Source organism: Cherax quadricarinatus, chromosome 10 (assembly GCF_038502225.1).
Source record: "Cherax quadricarinatus isolate ZL_2023a chromosome 10, ASM3850222v1, whole genome shotgun sequence".
Lineage (NCBI taxonomy): Eukaryota > Metazoa > Arthropoda > Malacostraca > Decapoda > Parastacidae > Cherax > Cherax quadricarinatus.
Window position 1 is genome coordinate 26,815,562 of NC_091301.1, and position 17,585 is coordinate 26,833,146.

At 40.7% G+C, this 17,585-nt stretch overlaps 1 protein-coding gene across 6 annotated transcripts in view; it reads left to right on the forward strand.

Annotated features, from left to right (window-relative positions):
• LOC128688003 (transcriptional repressor CTCF) overlaps window positions 1-17,585 on the forward strand; it is a 250,016-nt gene that overhangs the window by 17,851 nt on the left and 214,580 nt on the right. For all 6 annotated transcript variants that reach the window (XM_070083728.1, XM_070083727.1, XM_070083729.1 and 3 more), the window contains exons 2-4: window positions 7,252-7,349; window positions 9,119-9,294; window positions 10,059-10,170. In XM_070083728.1, coding sequence (XP_069939829.1) covers window positions 7,253-7,349; window positions 9,119-9,294; window positions 10,059-10,170 — 385 coding nt within the window. In that variant the 5' untranslated portion in view covers window position 7,252. The remainder of the gene's footprint in view (window positions 1-7,251; window positions 7,350-9,118; window positions 9,295-10,058; window positions 10,171-17,585) is intronic.

A 17,585-nucleotide genomic window follows, 5' to 3' on the forward strand; every position in this document is an offset into this window, starting at 1 on the left:
TTCTTGTCACCAGTGGTCATACTAGTCTTACTCATGGATATCTCGTGGAGAGGCACCCTGCTCCTCTCTGTGAGAATTGTCAGGTTCCATTATCGGTCAGCCACATTCTGTTAGACTGCCCACTTTATCAACGAGCACGCAGAATTTACCTCCAGCGTCATCTTCGCTCCGCTGCTCTCTCTTTACCTTCCCTTCTCGCTGATGGACCCACCTTTCATCCGGACTCTCTTAGTGACTTTTTGGCAACAACTGACTTATTTCCCAAACTCTAAGAATACCTTCAGCCCTTTCTACCTCAATCTCTTACTACCCTCTATCCCCGCACTATCCCCTGCCCCGCTGTTTTCTGTAACCTACTGATCATCCCTCCCCCCTTCTGACGTCCAATACCCTCGCTTCCTTCCCTACCCTGCGGCGCTGTATAGCCCTTGTGGCTTAGCGCTTCTTTTTGATTATAATAATAATAATAATAACAACATTTTCACCATCACTCATACATAATCACTGTCTTTGCAGAGGTGCTCAGATATGACAGTTTAGAAGTCCTTCCAAAGTGCCAATATCCCAAACCCCTCCTTTAAAGTGCAGGTATTGCACTTCCCATTTCCAGGACTCTAAGTCCAGCAAACCAGTTTCCCTAAATCCCTTCACAAAATATTACCCTGCTCACACTCCAACAGATCGTCAGGTCTTAAAACCATTCATCTCCATTCACTCCTATCTAACATGCTCATGCTTGCTTGCTGGAAGTCCAAGCCCCTCGCCCACAAAACCACCTTTACTCCCTCCTTCCAACCTTTTCGAGGACGACCCCTACCCCACCTTCCTTCCCCTGCAGAGTTATACGCTCTCAAAGTCATTCTACTTTGTTCTGTTCTTTCTGAATGACCAAACCACCTCAACAACCCCTCTTCAGCCCTCTGACTAATACTTTTAGTAACTCCACACCACCTAATTTCCACACTCCGAATTCTCTGCATAATATTTACACCACATATTGCTCTTAGACACAACATCTCCACTGCCTCCAGCTGCCTCCTCTCAACAGCATTGACAACCCAAGCTTCACACCCATGTAAGGGTATTGGTACTACTGTACTTTCGTACATTCCCTTCTTTGCCTCCGTGGATAACGTTTTTTTTCTCCACAGATACCTGAAAACTCACCTTTTTTCCTTCATCAATACTATGGTTAACCTCATCTTTCATAAACCCATCTGCTGACGAGTCAACTCCCAAATACAGGTACCATCCGACTTACGACCGAGTTCGGTTCCGACAAATCAGTCGTAAGTCGAAATGGACGTAAGTCGAACCTTACTACTGAATATCAACATCACATTTTTGTAATGACTCTATTGTTTTATTTTGGTATTTCATTTTTTACGTTACTTTTTATGCTGTTAGTACTGCATTTTATACTGTAAGGTTTAGAATAGACACTGTGTACAACACAAAGTTATTTATTTCCCAGAAATTTGGCATAGAAAACATGGTTTTAAGTTGAATGGTCGTATGTCGAGCAGGTTGTAAGTCGGATGGTAGGTGAACATATCTGAAAACATTCACCTCTTCCATACTCCCTCTTTCCAATGTGATATCCAATTTTTCTTTATCTAAATTGTTTGATACCCTCATCACCTTACTCTTATCTGTGTTCACTTTCAACTTTCTACCTTTACACACCCTCCGAAACTCATCCGCTAACCTTTGCAACTTTTCTTTAGAATCTCCCAAAAGCACAGTATCATCAGCAAAAAGTGACAGTGTCAACTCCCATTTTGTATTTGATTCCCTAAAATTTAATCCCACCCCTCTCCCCAACACCCTAGCATTTACTTCTTTTACAACCCCATCTATAAATATATTAAACAACTATGGTGACATTATGTATCCCTGTCTAAGACCTATTTTTACTGGGAAGTAGTCTCCCTCTCTCCTTCACACCCTAACCTGAGCTTCACTATTCCCATAAAAAACTCTTTACAGCATTTAGTAGCTTACTTCCTATTTCATACACTTGCAACATCTGCAGCATTGCTCCCCTATCTACTCTATCATATGCTTTTTCTAAATCCATAAATGTACATAAATGCATATATGTCTTCTATACAACAGCTTCTGTTGTGAATACGTAATAATTTTATGTCATAAAATAGTATTCTGTTTATTGCTTATGGCTAAGTTATACAGGTCCTCCATCACAAATCCGGCATCATTGGGACCTGTAGTGTGCCGGATTACTGAGTTTGCCGAATTACAGAGTGGTTAGGTTAGAATACACTTAATAAAATTAACCAACTTGACTTACACAGTTCATTGAACATCGGCAAAAATCGAACATTTCCGCTACTTTGAGCTCAATTTCAAGGTACTTTTCGTTGTGAAAGCAATCAAAATCATGTCTATTTCTGTAATATATCTTCCATTCTATCAAATGAGTTCAAAAAATGAGAATACAACCATAAAAACCATACGAAAATATACTGCAAAGAGGCGGCTAATGGCTGAGAAGTGAACTCCCTTATTTATCGTCCGTATTTTTTTATTTTTGTTGTACGTTAAGAAGCATCTTTCCATCATACATTGCCCAAGTTTTAATGAGATAGCCCAACAAACAACTGATAGAAAAAAAATATTTACCAAAAATCATATATGGCAAGCCCAAGCCAGGTACTGGAAATAAGTCACTTTGTCTGACTTTTCTGGGTTATCCCAGGCTCTTATACATACGCTGCTATGTATGATAATCTATATAACTGTATTTGTGCATATCTGAATAAACTTATTTACTTCTAGTCTGTCAAGTGAGTACAAGAAACTGCCCATTCACTTATTTCAACTACCCAATAAAGTGGTCAGAAATTGGCAATTTGGCCAATTTCACACAAATTTCAACAGATGCCAATTTCAAAATAGGGTCCAGAATAAACAATGCAGACATTCCTGGCACTAAAATAACATTTTCTCTGTTTATTAGTCACGGCTACAGGCCCCTCTTATATTACTCTTGCTTACCATTTGGAATTTTTATTCACAAAAAAAAAAAAAAATATAGAAGATTTACTGTTATGCAGACTACTGCATTATTGTAATAATTGTATAAATAATGTCAATCCATTCTTGACTCCGTACTGGAATTTGGACTGGCAGGTGGACAGGTATTAGACGGTGACATCATTTGTTTACTCTTGAGCTTTGCTAGAGAATAGAACATTTTCGCTACTGTGAGTGCAATTTCAAGGTACAGTGGACCCCCGCATACCGATTTTAATCTGTGCAAGAGGGGTAATTGTTATGCGAAATAATCGGTATGTGAATGAATTTTCCCCATAAGAAATAATGGAAATAAAATTAATCCGTGCAAGACACCCAAAAGTATGAAAAAAAATTTTTTTTTTACCACATGAAATGTTAATTTTAGTACACACAAACTGAAAAAGGCATGCACAATTACATGACACTTACTTTTATTGAAGATCTGGTGATGATTGATGGGATGGGAGGAGGGGAGAGAGAGTGTTAGTGTTTAGAAGGGGAATCCCCTTCCATTAAGACTTGAGGTGTCGAGTCCTTTTCTGGGGTTACTTCCCTTCTTCTTTTAATGCCACTAGGACCAGCTTCAGAGTCACTGGACTTCTTTCGCACAACATATCTGTCCATAGTGGCCTGTACCTCTCGTTCCTTTATGACTTCCCTAAAGTGTTTCACAACATTGTCAGTGTAATAATCACCAGCACGACTTGCAATAGCTGTGTGAGGGTGATTTTCATCAAAAAAGGTTTGCACTTCAAGCCACTTTGCACACATTTCCTTAATCTTTGTAGTAAGCAACTTCTTCAATTTCTCTCTCCCCTCCTCTGAACCAGTTTTCTCAGGTCTGGCCTCTTGCTCTTGAAGTTGATCTATCAGCTCATCAGTGGTTAGTTCTTCATTGTCCTCCTCCACCAACTCTTCCACATCCTCCCCACTAACCTCCAACCCCAAGGACTTTCCCAATGCCACAATGGATTCCTCAACTGGCATAATCCTCTCAGGGTTAGCCTCAAACCTTTCAAAATCCCTTTTGTCTACACATTCTGGCCACAGTTTCTTCCAAGCAGAGTTCAAGGTCTTCTTAGTCACTCCCTCCCAAGCCTTACCTATAAGGTTTACACAATTGAGGATATTAAAGTGCTCTCTCCAAAACTCTCTTAGAGTCAGTTGGGTTTCTGAGGTCACTACAAAGCACCTTTCAAACAGAGCTTTTGTGTACAGTTTTTTGAAGTTTGCAATAACCTGCTGGTCCATGGGCTGCAGGAGAGGAGTGGTATTAGGAGGCAAAAACGTGACCTTAATGAAGCTCATGTCCCCATAAAGTCGCTCTGCCACGTCTGTAGGATGACCAGGGGCATTGTCTAACACCAGGAGGCACTTAAGTTCTAATTTCTTTTCAGTTAGGTAATCTTTCACATTGGGGGCAAATGCATGGTGTAACCAGTTATAGAAAAAGTCCCTAGTGACCCATGCCTTACTGTTTGCCCTCCACAGCACACACAAATTATCCTTGAGGACATTCTTTTGCCTGAACGCTCTGGGAGTTTCAGAGTGATACACTAATAAAGGCTTAACTTTGCAATCACCACTAGCATTGGAACACATCAACAAAGTAAGCCTGTCTTTCATAGGCTTATGTCCTGGGAGTGCCTTTTCCTCCTGAGTAATGTAGGTCCTGCTTGGCATTTTCTTCCAAAACAGGCCTGTTTCATCACAATTAAACACTTGTTCAGGTTTCAGTCCTTCAGTCTCTATGTACTCCTTGAATTCATGCACATATTTTTCAGCCGCTTTGTGGTCCGAACTGGCAGCCTCACCATGCCTTATCACACTATGTATGCCACTACGCTTCTTAAATCTCTCAAACCAACCTTTGCTGGCCTTAAATTCACTCACATCAGCACTAGTTGCAGGCATTTTTTTAATTAAATCCTGATGCAACTTCCTAGCCTTTTCGCTTATGATCGCTTGAGAGATGCTATCTCCTGCTAGCTGTTTTTCGTTTATCCACACCAATAAGAGTCTCTCAACATCTTCCATCACTTGCGATCTTTGTTTCGAAAACACAGTTAAACCTTTGGCAAGAACAGCTTCCTTGATTGCCTTTCTGGTGCCCACAATAGTAGCGATGGTTGATTGGGGTTTCTTGTACAACCTGACCAGGTCGGCGATACGCACTCCACTTTCATACTTATCAATGATCTCTTTCTTCATTTCTATTGGAATTCTCACCCTTATTGGTGTAGGGTTGGCACTAGAAGCTTTCTTGGGGCCCATGGTCACTTATTTTCCAGAAACAGCACCGAAAACACTGTAATAATACGAAATATTCCGATTGTATGCTTGAATGTTACCGCGGAGGCTGGCTGGTAAACAATGGCACGGGCGGCACATGTGAGGCTGGCTGAGGGCGCACATTGGACGTGTCTCGGACGAAAATCGGTGAGCGGGTTTTTAAGCGGTATGCGAGGCAAAATTTTTGCGATTAAAGCAAGCGGTATGCGGATTAATCGCTATGTGGTGCCATCGGTATGCGGGGGTCCACTGTACTTTTCATCATGAAAGCAATCAAAATCATATCTATTTCTGTAATATATCTTTCATTCTATCAAATGAGACCGAAAAAATGAGAATATAACCATAACAATCATACAAAAATATACCGCTAAGCGGCCGCTAATGGCTGAAAAGTGAACTCCGCTATTTATGGTCTGATTTCTTTCATTTTTGTTGTACTTGAAGAAGTATCTTTCCATCATACATTGCCCAAGTTTGAATAAGATAACCCAACAAACAACTGAGAAAATAATATAATAATAATAATAATAATATCTTTATTTACTACACGTACATGTACAAGGTATACAGTCCTAGCTGACATCAGTGGCATACTACTGTATAGAAAGGCACTTGTTATGCTGAGTATTTCAAGAAAATTAGGTCAGTGTCCCAGGATAACACCCACACTAGTCGACTAACACCCAGGTACCCATTTACTGATGGGTAAACATAGACAACAGGTGTAAAGAAATACACCTAATGTTTCTACCCTGGCTGGGAATCGAATATTTACCAAAAATCATATATGGCTAACCCAAGCCAGGTACTAAAAATAAGCCATGTTGACTTTTTTGTGGTTATCCTAGGTTCTCTACTCATATGCTGCTATGTGTGATAATCTATACAGAGAAAACCCCTCAAGGAAGGTTCCTTGATGTTGGTGAGGGGCTCTTGATTTAGGAAATTGGATCTGTGCTCCAGTTCCCCAAATTAAGCCTGAATGCCTTCCACATCCCCCCCCCCCAGGCGCTGTATAATCCTCCGGGTTTAGCGCTTCCCCTTGATTATAATAATAATATAGAGAGAAAATAACTTTTTTGTTTCATGTTTATGGTGGAGTATGAGTGTATATCATAGTTAGCCCTGTGCTATACACCGTTTTCTCTAATATAAGCCCCCAAGACAAGGATAGGAGAATGGTATTTGTTTACCATATCCTCTTCATAACTCTGTCAAACTGCTCGGTGTTATGCCAAATATTATTCATTCTGGAGTATTTAACCTGTTTTATGTTATTTATATTATTTCTTATGTCATATTAGATCAATTGTGATAGACAAATAAGCTGTAGTGTTGATATTAGCATAATAATAAAGCATATTCTCCTGCTTCATGAGACTGAGCTCATCGCAACCGACAGTGGCTTCAAAGCCACCTTATCTTTAATGGATAATGTACTGTGTAGGTGCTTTACATAATGAGAAGCATTTCTTTTATTCATTGAAACCATGGCTAGGGCTAAAAGCAGGCTGGTTAAAACAATAAATGGAGAAAAAGGAATTGGAATGACTTATGCAGCAAGTAGCGCCACCAAACAGTACCAGCAGGTTGTTGTGGCGACCCTGGAAATTTGAAATTATGCTAGCCAAAATTAGTGCCGAATAACTGAAGGAACCGAATAACTGATTGCCGGATTTGTGATGGTGGACCTGTATCTATATTTTCTGCAAAGGTTTGCATCATCTTGATTTACCAGTATAAATATTTTATGAGGGGAATTAGTAAGTATTTAACAATTTGTTACTATTGTAAAGTGGTACTTGAATTACAGCCAAGTAGAAGATAATATGAATATACAGTAAAGGGATTTTCAGACTAATGATACTGTCATCATTGTACATATATACAATACAGTAATTATTATTTCTCTTGCAGGATGGAAGGGAGCCAAGGTGGGGAGACAATAAGTGACATACATAACTATCTTGACACATTTAATAAAGAGATCCAAACTGGGGATCAAGCACATCCAGGTTGGTAGATTTGTAACCTTAAAAAGTATTTTGCTGAAATACAATTTTATAAGTAAACACAATTTTTTTGTGGTACAGTATTTTAATAATCATGAGCCATTTGACATTTACATATAATTTTTAGGACTGTTTTGTTAATATTTTGCATGGGTTGCAATGCTGCAAAGAATTACCCCTCAAGGGGTAATTAGGGGCTCTTGATCTAGTGAATTGGATCTGTGCTCCAGTTCCCTGAATTAAGCCTGAATACCTTCCACATCCCCCCCCCACAGGCGCTGCATAATCCTCCGGGTTTAGTGTTCCCCCTTGATAATAATAATAATAATAATGAGGATAGTGAGGCTCAAGTTAGAGTATGTAGGAAAGAGGGAGATTATTTCCCAGTAAAAGTAGGCCTTAGACAAGGATGTGTGATGTCACCGTGGTTGTTTAATATATTTATAGATGGGGTTGTAAGAGAAGTAAGTGCGAGGGTCTTGGCAAGAGGAGTGGAGTTAAAAGATAAAGAATCACACATAAAGTGGGAGTTGTCACAGTTGCTCTTTGCTGATGACACTGTGCTCTTGGGAGATTCTGAAGAAAAGTTGCAGAGGTTGGTGGATGAATTTGGTAGGATATGTAAAAGAAGAAAATTAAAAGTGAATACAGGAAAGAGTAAGGTTATGAGGATAACAAAAATATTAGGTGATGAAAGATTGGATATCAGATTGGAGGGAGAGGGTATGGAGGAGGTGAATGTATTCAGATATTTGGGAGTGGACGTGTCAGCGGATGGGTCTATGAAAGATGAGGTGAATCATAGAATTGATGAGGGGAAAAGGGTGAGTGGTGCACTTAGGAGTCTGTGGAGACAAAGAACTTTGTCCTTGGAGGCAAAGAGGGGAATGTATGAGAGTATAGTTTTACCAACGCTCTTATATGGGTGTGAAGCATGGGTGATGAATGTTGCAGCGAGGAGAAGGCTGGAGGCAGTGGAGATGTCATGTCTGAGAGCAATGTGTGGTGTGAATATAATGCAGAGAATTCGTAGTTTGGAAGTTAGGAGGAGGTGCGGGATTACCAAAACTGTTGTCCAGAGGGCTGAGGAAGGGTTGTTGAGGTGGTTCGGACATGTAGAGAGAATGGAGCGAAACAGAGTGACTTCAAGAGTGTATCAGTCTGTAGTGGAAGGAAGGCGGGGTAGGGGTCGGCCTAGGAAAGGTTGGAGGGAGGGGGTAAAGGAGGTTTTGTGTGCGAGGGGCTTGGACTTCCAGCAGGCGTGCGTGAGCGTCTTTGATAGGAGTGAATGGAGAAGAATGGTTTTTAATACTTGACGTGCTGTTGGAGTGTGAGCGAAGTAACATTTATGAAGGGGTTCAGGGAAACCGGCAGGCCGGACTTGAGTCCTGGAGATGGGAAGTACAGTGCCTGCACTCTGAAGGAGGGGTGTTAATGTTGCAGTTTAAAAACTGTAGTGTAAAGCACCCTTCTGGCAAGACAGTGATGGAGTGAATGATGGTGAAAGTTTTTCTTTTTCGGGCCACCCTGCCTTGGTGGGAATCGGCCAGTGTGATAATAAAAAATAAAAACTAATGCAAAGAATCACCTTTAATTAATGAGCTGATTGTAGTCACTCATAAATCATGATTGAAGATTGTGATTTTTGTACATAGCTTATGTTGTACTGGGTAAATGTAAAAATTCTCATACCTTACAGGTAAACTTGTACAGCTTGAGGAATATTAGTTTAACTGTAAATTCTTCAGCATAAAAATCTACCTCAATTTCAGGTGAAGTAGCTCAAGTTTTTGTAGACGAGTCTGGTCAGTACTTTTACCAAAATGTGGATGGCAGTCAGCAGCAGATGGTTGTTGTTTCATCTGATGGAACAGATGGATCAGAGGGGGAAACAGGTGGTGCAGATGACTCGGTTATGTTGAATGCAGAGGAGGATTCTCTCAATGATGTAAGTTTTCACATGTTTTCATTATCTTGGTCAAGAGACCTAATAAAAAAGTTGAAATATGGAAGAAAATTCTTTACTTACGATTGTATAGCACTGCTATCATATACAAAGTGCCAATCATATTGTGATGTTCCAACATGAATAGAATTTTCTGGGATGAATAAAAGTCAATATCGAGAGAGAGAGAGACAGAGACACAGACAGAGAGAGAGAGACAGAGAGAGAGAGAGAGAGAGAGAGAGAGAAAGAGAGACAGACAGACAGACAGACAGACAGAGAAAGAGAGAGAGAGAGAGACAGAGACAGAGGGAGACAGAGACAGAGACACAGAGAGAGAGACACAGAGAGACGAGAGACAGACAGGTAGCTAGCTTTGGATAACATTTCCGTCTGTCTTAAAACATTATCGAGTTATTACGTGATTATGGTCCAGGACATGACAAAACATTGTCTGAAGGTTCTTCAAAGTGTGAGTTAATGGTACATTATTGTCAACAAATTTTTCAGCTGTGATGATAATTTCATTTTAAATGAATTCATAAACCTTTTCAGTAAATAAGAACAAGCTACTTCACAAAGGAGTGTATTTACTCTACAGTATGATCTATGCTGCTGCCATATTTTACCCAGGAATTTTTTGATAGCACCCTGCATTTGTTTAACTGTGAATTTATTTAATTAGATCTTGGCTAATTTTAATTTATAAGCTTATAGCGTGTTTTAACAGTTCATATAATGGTACCAATTTTGACTGACCTATTTAGGATGGAGACAGTCTGTCACAAGGGCAGGTGGCGCTGGGTGAGGATGGCACATTACAGGTCATACCCAGCATGGAACAGGGTGATGGCAATAATCAGGTGGTTCTTAATACTGGTAAGTTTGTCTTTCCTGATCTACAGTAGTTATCATTCCTCCGTATTCTTTATATACTGTAATATGAATACACTGCTCAGTAAATATATTGGCATTCACTTGCCATATGCCAGTAATTTTTTCTTCAATTTTATCATATTGTAAAGTTAAAAATTAGGCACAATGTAGGGTATAATAATAATAATAATAATAATAATAATAATAAGATATTTCTAAATAAAAAAAGGCACAATACCGTGACTGGAACGATACACAAAAAAAAACCCGCACATAAAAGAGAGAAGCTTACGACGACGTCGTAAGTGTGACTTTGTAAATGGTCCAAGTCAGACCGAAACGTCGTCGTAAGCTTCTCTCTTTTATGTGCGGGTTTTTTTTTTGTGTGGGTGCGGGAGGAAAGAGGAGCGATTGGTGGAATGATGATGTAAAGTGAGTAGTAAGGGAGAAAAAGTTAACATATGAGAAGTTTTTACAAAGTAGAAGTGATGCAAGGAGGGAAGAGTATATGGAGAAAAAGAGAGAGGTTAAGAGAGTGGTGAAGCAATGTAAAAAGAGAGCAAATGAGAGAGTGGGTGAGATGTTATCAACAAATTTTGTTGAAAATAAGAAAAAGTTTTGGAGTGAGATTAACAAGTTAAGGAAGCCTAGAGAACAAATGGATTTGTCAGTTAAAATTAGGAGAGGAGAGTTATTAAATGGAGAGTTAGAGGTATTGGGAAGATGGAGGGAATATTTCGAGGAATTGTTAAATGTTGATGAAGATAGGGAAGCTTTGATTTCGTGTATAGGGCAAGGAGGAATAACATCTTGTAGGAGTGAGGAAGAGCCAGTTGTGAGTGTGGGGGAAGTTCGTGAGGCAGTAGGTAAAATGAAAGGGGGTAAGGCAGCCGGGATTGATGGGATAAAGATAGAAATGTTAAAAGCAGGTGGGGATATAGATTTGGAATAGTTGGTGCAATTATTTAATAAATGTATGGAAGAAGGTAAGGTACCTAGGGATTGGCAGAGAGCATGCATAGTTCCTTTGTATAAAGGCAAAGGGGTCAAAAGAGAGTGCAAAAATTATAGGGGGATAAGTTTGTTGAGTATACCTGGTAAAGTGTATGGTAGAGTTGTTATTGAAAGAATTAAGAGTAAGACAGAGAATAGGATAGCAGATGAACAAGGAGGCTTTAGGAAAGGTAGGGGGTGTGTGGACCAGGTGTTTACAGTGAAACACATAAGTGAACAGTATTTAGATAAGGCTAAAGAGGTCTTTGTGGCATTTATGGATTTGGAAAAGGCGTATGACAGGGTGGATAGGGGGGCAATGTGGCAGATGTTGCAGGTGTATCGTGTAGGAGGTAGGTTACTGAAAGCAGTGAAGAGTTTTTACGAGGATAGTGAGGCTCAAGTTAGAGTATGTAGGAAAGAGGGAAATTATTTCCCAGTAAAAGTAGGCCTTAGACAAGGATGTGTGATGTCACCGTGGTTGTTTAATATATTTATAGATGGGGTTGTAAGAGAAGTAAATGCGAGGGTCTTGGCAAGAGGATGGGAGTTAAAAGATAAAGAAACACACATAAAGTGGGAGTTGTCACAGTTGCTCTTTGCTGATGATACTGTGCTCTTGGGAGATTCTGAGAGAAGTTGCAGAGATTGGTGGATGAATTTGGTAGGGTATGCAAAAGAAGAAAATTAAAAGTGAATTCAGGAAAGAGTAAGGTTATGAGGATAACAAAAAGATTAGGTGATGAAAGATTGGATATCAGATTGGAGGGAGAGAGTATGGAGGAGGTGAATGTATTCAGATATTTGGGAGTGGACGTGTCAGTGGATGGGTCTATGAAAGATGAGGTGAATCATAGAATTGATGAGGGGAAAAAGGTGAGTGGTGCACATAGGAGTCTGTGGAGACAAAGAACTTTGTTCGTGGAGGCAAAGAGGGGAATGTATGAGAGTATAGTTTTACCAACGCTCTTATATGGGTGTGAAGCATGGGTGATGAATGTGGCAGCGAGGAGAAGGCTGCAGGCAGTGGAGATGTCATGTCTGAGGGCAATGTGTGGTGTGAATATAATGCAGAGAATTCGTAGTTTGGAAGTTAGGAGGAGGTGCGGGATTACCAAAACTGTTGTCCAGAGGGCTGAGGAAGGGTTGTTGAGGTGGTTCGGACATGTAGAGAGAATGGAGCGAAACAGAATGACTACAAGAGTGTATCAGTCTGTAGTGGAAGGAAGGCGGGGTAGGGGTCGGCCTAGGAAAGGTTGGAGGGAGGGGGTAAATGAGGTTTTGTGTGTGAGGGGCTTGGACTTCCAGCAGGCATGCGTGAGCGTGTTTGATAGGAGTGAATGGAGACAAATGGTTTTTAATACTTGACGTGCTGTTGGAGTGTGAGCAAAGTAACATAAATGAAGGGGTTCAGGGAAACCGGCAGGCCGGACTTAGAGTCCTGGAGATGGGAAGTACCGTGCCTGCACTCTGAAGGAGGGGTGTTAATGTTGCAGTTTAAAAACTGTAGTGTAAAGCACCCTTCTGGCAAGACAGTGATGGAGTGAATGATGGTGAAAGTTTTTCTTTTTCGGGCCACCCTGCCCTGGTGGGAATCGGCCATTGTGATAATAAAAAAAAATATAATAAATATTTCTACAAGTACAGTGGACCCCCGCATAAAGATTTTAATTCGTGCAAGAGGGCTCATTGTTATGCGAAATGATCGGTATGCGAATGAATTTTCCCCATAAGAAATAATGGAAATCAAATTAATCCGTGCAAGACACCCAAAAGTGTGAAAAAAAAAAATTACCACATGAAATGTTAATTTTAATATACACAAACTGAAAAAGGCATGCACAATTACATGACACTTACTTTTATTGAAGATCTGATGATGATTGATGGGATGGGAGGAGGGGAGAGAGAGTGTTAGTGTTTAGAAGGGGAATCCCCTTCCATTAAGACTTGAGGTGTCGAGTCCTTTTCTGGGGTTACTTCCCTTCTTCTTCTAATGCCACTAGGACCAGCTTCAGAGTCACTGGACTTCTTTCGCACAACATATCTGTCCATAGTGGCCTGTACCTCTCATTCCTTTATGACTTCCCTAAAGTGTTTCACAACATTGTCAGTGTAATAATCACCAGCACGGCTTGCAATAGCTGTGTGAGGGTGATTCTCATCCATAAAGGTTTGCACTTTCAGCCACATTGCACAGATTTCCTTAATCTTTGTAGTAGGCAACTTCTTCAATTTCTCTCTCCCCTCCTCTGAACCAGTTTCCTCAGGTATGGCCTCTTGCTGTTGAAGTTGATCTATCAGCTCATCAGTGGTTAGTTCTTCATTGTCCTCCTCCACCAACTCTTCCACATCCTCCCCACTAACCTCCAACCCCAAGGACTTTCCCAATGCCACAATGGATTCCTCAACTGGCATAATCCTCTCAGGGTTAGCCTCAAACCCTTCAAAATCCCTTTTGTCTACACATTCTGGCCACAGTTTCTTCCAAGCAGAGTTCAAGGTCTTCTTAGTTACTCCCTCCCAAGCCTTACCTATAAGGTTTACACAATTGAGGATATTAAAGTGCTCTCTCCAAAACTCTCTTAGAGTCAGTTGAGTTTCTGAGGTCACTACAAAGCACCTTTCAAACAGAGCTTTTGTGTGCAGTTTTTTGAAGTTTGCAATAACCTGCTGGTCCATGGGCTGCAGGAGAGGAGTGGTATTAGGAGGCAAAAACTTCACCTTAATGAATTTCATGTCCCCATAAAGTCGCTCTGCCACGTCTGTAGGATGACCAGGGGCATTGTCTAACACCAGGAGGCACTTAAGTTCTAATTTCTTTTCAGTTAGGTAATCTTTCACATTAGGGGCAAATGCATGGTGTAACCAGTCATAGAAAAAGTCCCTAGTGACCCATGCCTTACTGTTTGCCCTCCACAGCACACACAAATTCTCCTTGAGGACATTCTTTTGCCTGAACGGTCTGGGAGTTTCAGAGTGATACACTAATAAAGGCTTCACTTTGCAATCACCAGTAGCATTGGAACACATCAACAAAGTAAGCCTGTCTTTCATAAGCTTATGTCCTGGGAGTGCCTTTTCCTCCTGAGTAATGTAGGTCCTGCTTGGCATTTTCTTCCAAAACAGGCCTGTTTCATCACAATTAAACACTTGTTCAGGTTTCAGTCCTTCACTGTCTATGTACTCCTTGAATTCCTGCACATATTTTTCAGCTGCTTTGTGGTCCGAACTGGCAGCCTCACCATGCCTTATCACACTATGTATGCCACTACGCTTCTTAAATCTCTCAAACCAACCTTTGCTGGCCTTAAATTCACTCACATCATCACTAGTTGCAGGCATTTTTTTAATTAAATCCTCATGCAACTTCCTAGCCTTTTCGCTTATGATCGCTTGAGAGACGCTATCTCCTGCTAGCTGTTTTTCATTTATCCACACCAATAAGAGTCTCTCAACATCTTCCATCACTTGCGGTCTCTGTTTCGAAAACACAGTTAAACCTTTGGCAAGAACAGCTTCCTTGATTGCCTTTCTGTTGCCCACAATAGTAGCGATGGTTGATTTGGGTTTCTTGTACAACCTGGCCAGGTCGGCGACACGCACTCCACTTTCATACTTATCAATGATCTCTTTCTTCATCTCTATAGTAATTCTCACCCTTATTGCTGTAGTGTTGGCACTAGAAGCTTTCTTGGGGCCCATGGTCACTTATTTTGCAGATAAAATCACCAAAAACACTGTAATAATACGAAATGTTCCAATTGTATGCTTGGATGTTACCGCGGAGGCTGGCTGGTAAACAATGCCACCGGCGGCACATGTGAGGCTGGCTAAGGGTGCACATTGGACGCATCTCGGACGAACAGTGGTGAGCAGGTTTTTGAGCGGTATGCGAGGCAAAATTTTTGCGATAAAAGCGAGCGGTGTGCGGATTAAACGTTATGTGATGCCAACGGTATGCGGGGGTCCACTGTAATTGTACAAGGTCTACAGGCTTAGCTGACATCAGTGACATACTATACTATTGTATAGAAAGTTGATTGTTATGCAGAGCATTTCGGGCAAATTAGGTCAGTTTTGTCCCAGAATGTAACCCACACCAGTCGACTAACACCCAGGTACCCATTTTACTGATGGGTGAACATGGACAACAGGGGTAAGGAAACACACCCAGTGTTTCCACCCTTGCCAGGAATAGAGCCCGGACCCTCAGCTTGTGAAGTGAGAGCTTTGCCTTCCAGGTCACAAGCCACCTTAATGAGTTGTTTTATTTATTATTATTTTTTACGACACCAGCTAAATACCACCAAGATAGTGTGACCCAAATTAAAACATTCCCCATAATTCATTCATTAGCTGTTTTGCCAGAATTGTAAAAGCATCCAAATTCAGGTGACTTTGTGAATTGCAACATTCCTACTTCTTCAGAGTACTTCTCACCTCCAGGACTTGATGTCTAGTTTACTGGCTTCTCTCATTTCTTTAACAAGTGTCACCTTGCTCACAATTCAACAACATGTCAGATCCCTAAAACAATTTGTCTCCACTCATTCAGGTCTAACATGCTTATGTGCGCATGCCTGCTGATCAAGTCCCTTTCATTTAATATACGTATATACCTTCTTCACATCTTCCCTCCAGTCCTTCCTGGGATTATTACCCTTTCTTTCACACCAGATTTATATGCCCTCTTAATCGTCTTATTCTACTTCATACTCTAAATGGCCAAACCACTTTAATTATCCTTTTTTTTTATTAACACATCAGCTGTTTCCCACTGAGGCAGGGTGACCTGAAAAAGAAGAAACACTTTCATCATCATTCACTCCACCACTGTCTTGCCAGAGGCGTGCCTGCACTACAGTTAAAAAACTGCAACATATCAACACCCCTTCTTCAGAGTACAGGCACTCTGCTTAATTATCCCTCTGGTTTCTAAATTATACCTATTGTAACCTATTGTCATCTAATTTCTGTATTCCATATTCTTTTTATAATATTTACTCCACACATTGCTTTTGATCATGAATTCCTCTACTGCCTTCACCACCCTCCTCACTCCAACGTGTGAAGCCCATATGAATGAGCTGTGTTCCTGAATTTTTTTGTAATTTAAGTGTTTGGTATTCAAAACAGTTACATAGACAGCAACCATCCAAGGAGATATAGTGTCCTGTCAAGGACTTCTAATTACACTACTTTCCTGTGTTTCATATCACAGTAGCTCTTATTCCTGTAATATTTCTTTTCCAATATCTGTGTTCTGGTTTATTAAGACCAGGTTTCAGGGGCAGTGACCTCTAGACTGCTTTGCAGATTTGACAGTATAAATGAGGATTTGACTCCACCAAAGCATTAAAAAAGCATATTTATTTACCATAATAATTTTCCTTAGTTACTGTACTATTTTAATGGCAAATAATGTAATGAGCAAGATCCATCATCCTACATTTGCATTCTCAGTCATAAAAATTACTGGTGGAGCAACAAAGGACAAACACAAGACACACTACCTCCACTCATATCAGCTAATGTAATAATTTAATCTGAGGTTATTTGCTAATTTCTATTAAATAAATAAGGTGTGTAATAAGAACATAAGAATGGAGGAACACTGCAGAAGGCCTACTGACCCATACAAGGCAGGTCCTTATCAAAATGACCTCTACTGAAAGCTACCCAAGAATTTACTCCTGTACCCAATGGCACCAGTCAAACCCAGCCCCTCCCACTCATATATTTGTCCAATCTCTTTTTAAAGCTACCCAAGGTCCTAGCCTCAATCATCCTACTCGGAAGAGTGTTCCACGCATCCACAACTCTGTTAGAAAACCAGTACATACTTAACTATGTCCTTTCTAAATCTAATTTTTTTTTTTAACAAGTCGGCTGTCTCCCACCGAGGCAGGGTGGCCCAAAAAGAAAGAAAATCCCCAAAGAGAAAATACTTTCATCATCATTCAACACTTTCACCTCACTCACACATAATCACTGTTTTTGCAGAGGTGCTCAGAACACAACAGCTTAGAAGCATATACGTATAAAGAAACACAACATATCCCTCCAAACTGCTAATATCCTGAACCCCTCCTTTAGAGTGCAGGCATTGTACTTCCCATTTCCAAGACTCAAGTCCGGCTATACAAAAATAACCGGTTTCCCTGAATCCCTTCACTAAATATTACCCTGCTCACACTCCAACAGATCGTCAGGTCCCAAATACCATTCGTGTCCATTCACTCCTATCGAACACGCTCATGCACGCCTGCTGGAAGTCCAAGCCCCTCACCCACAAAACCTCCCTTACCCCTTCCTTCCAACCTTTTCGAGGACGACCCCTACCCTGCCTTCCTTCCCCTACAGATTTATACGCTCTCCATGTCATTCTACTTTGATCCATTCTCTCTAAATGACCAAACCAC